The following is a 6030-nucleotide window of genomic DNA, read 5'->3' on the forward strand; positions in this document are numbered from 1 at the left end:
ACTGATCACTTGTGTGAAGTTTCATTAAATTGTTTCAAGGGGATGAGGAGAGATGGTGCGCACAAGATTGTGTCTATGTATATAGTATAGTAACAAAAAACAAAGTCCCGTAACTCTGCAATTTTTTTTTCTGAAAGAACCTTACATGCCACATGCACAACTACTATTGTTACTGATCACTTGTGTGAAGTTTCATTAAACTATGTCAAGGGGATGAGGAGAGATAGTGCGCACAAGATTGTGTCTATGTATATAGTATAGTAAATAAACAAAGTCCCGTAACTCTGCAAAAAATTCTGAAAGAACCAAACATGCTCCCTGCACAACTACTATTGTTACTGATCACTTGTGTGAAGTTTCATTAAATTGTGTCAAGGGGATCAGAAGAGATGGTGTGCACAAGATTGTGTCTATGTATATAGTATAGTAACACAAACAAAGTCCCATAACTCTGCAATTTATTTTTCTGAAAGAACCTAACATGCCCCATGCACAACTATTGTTGTTACTGATCACTTATGTAAATTGTGTCAAGGGGATGAGGAGAGAGGGTGCGCACAAAATTGTGTCTACGGACAGACAGACGGACGGACAGACAGACAGACAGACAGACAGACAGACAGACAAACCTGAAACCAGTATACCCCCCATTTAATGATTGTAGTAAAACTTGAAAACATTGTTCAATTATCATTTCGATATCTAATCATTAAACCAGAGTTTTCCGTAGATAATTCGTCTTGTTCAAATGAATGCCCCACTATGCAAAGATCGGAAAAGAATTACAAATTATTTTCATACTTAATCAAAACATGTGCACAAACGCATATAGAAATACATGCAGAGGTCGGCAGCAAGACTAAGGGCAGGTTAGCAATATTTGTCAATGTATTTTAGCCGATGTGATACTATTGTAGTAGACCTGTGTGGAAGACCAATTTTTGTAGACCTACATTCAAAGACTTTTATAATCGGTTACTGCTGTATTGCGATAACTTGGATAATATTTAAATTACACGACTGAACTTTGTTCCCATATACTTTTTATTCGTGAGGGTAATTTTCCATTAGAAAGGCTTAAATTAACCAGGCGTGGAATACTTTATTGTTTTATTTTCGGCATAGTCTTAACGAAATGTATGAAAATCATATGTGACCGATTATAAATGTCTATGGGTGTGTGCATTTTGTGGCGACTGTCAGGAGTTTGAGCCGTTATCTACTGATTTTCTCTTGTGGGCTACTTCCTACGTAAATTTACTCTGGTTTAAAAACAGAAGCATTCGGGGCAGTAAGTGGATAATATGGATATTTACCCCTTAAAATTTACTAAACACTTGGGGTCAAGTGTCCTACGTTAGCCAAGATTCCTTATTTATCTGATTTATCATGTCTCTCAGTGCATATGTACCTCTTAGTTACTAGTTCTCATGAGAATTGCACTGACTCTCAAACGAATAATTGATATCTATACATGTAGAGGCATGAAAATAAGATATATTCGCGGAGGATCTACTACCGAAATTCGTTAGGTAAATTGACTTGACACCCTGTGCTAAGAACTACTCTGTTTCCAAATACAATTTGGGTATCAATATCACTTTGAAAATTACCAATCACTTTCCTACGGAAGTACGGAGAAGATTGAATTATCTCGTGGCCACGCGATGCAAAATAATAATAATAATAATAATAATAATAATAATATAATAAAAAATAAGGCCACGCGATAAAAAAATTCAAAAAGTTATTGCGTTGTCACGTTATAGATTTTTCTTTTTCTACTACTACCACCACCACTACCAATACCACTACCACAACCTCCACCACCATCACAACTACTACCACCACCACTACCAATACCACTACCTCCACCACCATCACAACTACTACCACCACCACTACCAATACCACAACCTCCACCACCATCACAATTACTACCACCACCACTACCAATACCACTACCTCCACCACCATCACTACTACTACTACCAGCACTACCAATACCACTACCACAACCTCCACCACCATCACTACTACTACCAACACCACCACTACCACTACCACTACGACTACCACTACAATTACTACTACCTCCGCCACCACCACCACTACTACTACCACCACCACCGCCACCACCACCACTACCACCAACACTACTACCACCACCATTACTACCATTACTAATATTACTGCTACTACTACCTCTACCACCACCACCACCGCCACCGCCACCGCCACCGCCACCGCCACCGCCACTACCACTATCACTCGCACCACCACCACTACCACTTCCACTACCACCAACACCACTTCTATCACCATAACCACCATCACTACCACCAATACCACCACTACTACTACCATTACCACTACCATTACCACCACCACCGCCACCAACTACCACTACTACCGTTACCATCACTTTATATATTTTATTAACTGCCTGTTTCTTTCTTATGAGACAGTATGCATTCATTCGGCGCACGTATACATGAAACTCAAACATCGGTAATCCCCTGTGAATATATTTTCTCGAAATAACATTGAGTATAAAACATCACTTTATGTCAGAGGGAAGTAACCAACGAGGCCTCTGATTGGTTGAAAACGTATATGGTATTCTGCAGTATATATCTATCATGTAAAGTGATCTCCCATTGGTGCAAAATATGTTGGATGTGTTTGAAACTATCTTATTTCATGAAATAAAACTGTAATCCATGATTACTGGCTAAAATAATATGAAATGATGCATTTTGTATGAGAAATATGCTTGTTCTATCAGTAGGGCATTTTTATGAAAAATTAAAAAAAATCATTGCCGGACTATGGGTAACCGAGTTCAAAGAGAAAAAAGTGCCCAAAAGTGATGGTCAACATATATATTTCCTGCAGTTTTTCGATAGTTCTTGGATAGTTCTTTCAATCTGAGTAGGTGGCATCAAAAGTTTAAATGTTAGGAAAGTCCCATGACCGGAAACATTACAATGTGGGCCTATGGAAATTTAGTTGGTTCCCTACGACCTATACATTTTATCGGTATAACACTAAGGTAACAGTGTTGGAGAGACATCCGTTATCAGTTCATTCTTCGCCATGTAGGCCTAGGCTGTAATTAATTTGTGGAGAGCCGAAATGCAGTAACTGGGTTATCTATAATAGTCCCAGTCACACGTGCGACCGTAAAAATACATTTATTGCAAAGCGATCAAATTGCAATGCGACAAATTTAAATACAGAGTAAACTTGTGATATATTTGCATGGCCGGATCCTGTGGGGGTCCGAGGATGGATAGGTGCTGATCCCCTTCCTTGAATGAGTTTACCAAAAGTATAATTTGTAGTTTCATGCATTTTTATATTACAACGTATGTGACATATAATTTTCGTTGTAAACTGTCAAAAATGACCTGACGAATATATCACATTAGGCAAATGTCAATTTTCCGGTCAAATATACCACACACGTGTTATATATTCGCTCAGGGACACGAATGAAAAATTCGACCCACTGTAATATATTCGATCGAAAATAGCACGAGCATAAAACGTATATAAGACATAATATGTAATGTATACGTTGGACATAGGTTTTCATAGGCACACTAAAACAAATATCTCACATGCAGAAATGAGCAAAGAAATTTTCAACGAATACATCACATTTTCATTCATAGGTAGGTATCCATAGATAGGAGAGCCGAAATGCAATCAAGAGATTATCTATAAAAGTCCCAGTCACACGTGCGACCATAACAATACATTTATTGCAAGCGATCAGCTTAAACACAGAATAAACTTGATAGATTTGCATGACAGGCTCCTGCGCGGCGGTGGGTGGGTTCCATCTCCCTTCCTGGAATGAGTTTAAAAAATGTTTAATTTGTAGTTTCATATCATTTTTATACCATATTATTATTATTATCATACTAGATTTATGTAGCACCTTTTTCATGATAAACACGTTCAAAGGCACATTATATATGGCAAACGCAGCCACACAATGCGCGAAATTCATTCTCTGCTAGCAGAGACACAGAGCGATCTGACCAGAAGGACAGAGTGAGATAAAGCCTCTAGAACAGATAGAGATAATAGATTCAGGCCTGTCCGGCTAACTTAGCCTAGCTCCTTGCGAGTAGACAGTTTGGTTTTTTAACGTGCCCGGTGTATAGCACCGATACACGCATAGCTGTCTTTCCTGGGTAAAATCAGTACTAGGGATCTAAGTTAGGTGGGAGACACCCAAGAGCATCTCAGTGTCTGGACTGGGATTCGAACCCCGGACCTCTGTTTTGACAGTCGAGCGTGTAATCGGCTCACCTCACAACGTATGTGACATATACGTTTCGGTGTAAACCGTCAAAAATGACCAGACGAACATGTCACATTAGACAATTGTCATTTTTTCGGTCGAGTATATCACACACGTATTATATATTCGATATGTGACATATACGGCTCATCATAAGTATCCTACTTACCATGGCGTTGGTGTCGGCGAACTTAACCTGATTGTTGATCATGACCACTTTTTACTTCCAAGGAGACCCGAAATACGCATATTTTGCCCTAAAATTATTAAAAAAAAAAATAAAAATTAGATACATATTTAAACAAGAAATATCTTTAAAAATGATGGTCGGCGAATTGTAATAAGGAAAGAAGTTTATGAATTTTTCATCTAACATTCATCTTTCATCTAACATTTTTCAAGTTACAAAACTAAACACCGCACTTTAACAATTTAAATGGTTCTCTGCAATTTTGTTTCGTTTATCCTTAGACGAATAATTACAGCAGTAGTTTTGATGAAGATTCATGAAGCGGTTCATGAGAAGAGGTCATAAACGTGTTTATATTTTTAGCTAAATTGGTCCCTATCCCCATTTGTAAGAAAATAGCAGGAGACCTTACGATATTGTTACACATCGAGTTTGATAAAAATCCATTACATTTTAGTGGTTAATGCGAAGAAAGGCATATCTACTTTTAGCTATAGTGGTCCCTAATAGGGCCCAAGTTCCTATATAAATAAATTTGGAAGAGGAATTAATAATGATGCTCCAGACCAAGTATGACAAAGATCCACCAAGCTGTTCATGAGATGCTGTATAAAGGCATTTCCAGTTTTAGCTCTAGCAGCCCCTAAAAGGGGTTAAATGTCCCAGCTGAACAAAGTTGGCTGCGGGCCTAATAAAGATGCTACAAATCAAGTTTGATTAGAATACATGAGAAAAAATCAGTTAAATGATTTTTATTTATTATTTTTATTTATTTCTAAAATAGGCCAACTGATCCCGCTTTAACAAATGCATATTCGCTATTCATGAATCTTTGGACAATGACGTCACACCTATAAAAAGTGAAGGTCAAGCAAAACATACAATTGTAATTATTTCAATATTTCTGTTTCATAAGCAAAGTTTGACCGTAGTCGTATCACATAGATAAACTGTATGCAGCGTACCTTCATTTCAGTGTAATGAGATTCAGTCATTATATAGCATATATATAATAAAACAGATTTCAACTGAGTTCAATATTTGCATACCATACTAAAGAAAAATATTCATATATAATAAATCCGTTAAATAATTTATAACAAATATATCAAAGCAAACAAGTACTCATTTTAATATGCAATCTGAATAAGTCACAAAAGCAAGAAACCTTTTCATATACAGACGACAATTGTAACAAGGAAAATCTTTTAAAAAGCACTTCTCTACATAAAAGACTCTTATCACACCCTTATTGATGTGATACGCAGACCGTATTCAGCTCTTTCTTTAATTTGATATATGTTGGTATTTGAACAGGTTTTTATCATATTTATTAAACTTACTTATCATTTTGAGATACATCAATATTCTTGCTAAATATACTGAGCCGAAGTTAGCTTTAAAACTGTGAACAGCGTCGTTTAGGATAAACGCTTTGTCTACATTTCACTCAGCGTAGCACAATCAACAGAGTGAAAGAAATTGACACTCTCGTCCAATCAGGCAGAGTGTTGCATAAATC

General features: G+C 37.1%; 1 protein-coding gene across 1 annotated transcript; it reads right to left on the reverse strand.

Moving 5' to 3' along the window:
• Positions 1-1747: 1747 nt before the first annotated feature.
• Positions 1748-2422, reverse strand: LOC128547158 (loricrin-like). Its single transcript, XM_053518918.1, has 2 exons — positions 2149-2422; positions 1748-2094 (listed from the first exon to the last, which is right to left on the reverse strand). Exons 1-2 carry the CDS (start codon positions 2420-2422, stop codon positions 1748-1750), a joined length of 621 nt encoding a protein of 206 aa, XP_053374893.1.
• Between the last annotated feature and the right edge of the window lie 3608 nt (positions 2423-6030).

The sequence above is a fragment of the Mercenaria mercenaria genome, chromosome 12 (genome assembly GCF_021730395.1).
Source record: "Mercenaria mercenaria strain notata chromosome 12, MADL_Memer_1, whole genome shotgun sequence".
Classification (NCBI taxonomy): domain Eukaryota; kingdom Metazoa; phylum Mollusca; class Bivalvia; order Venerida; family Veneridae; genus Mercenaria; species Mercenaria mercenaria.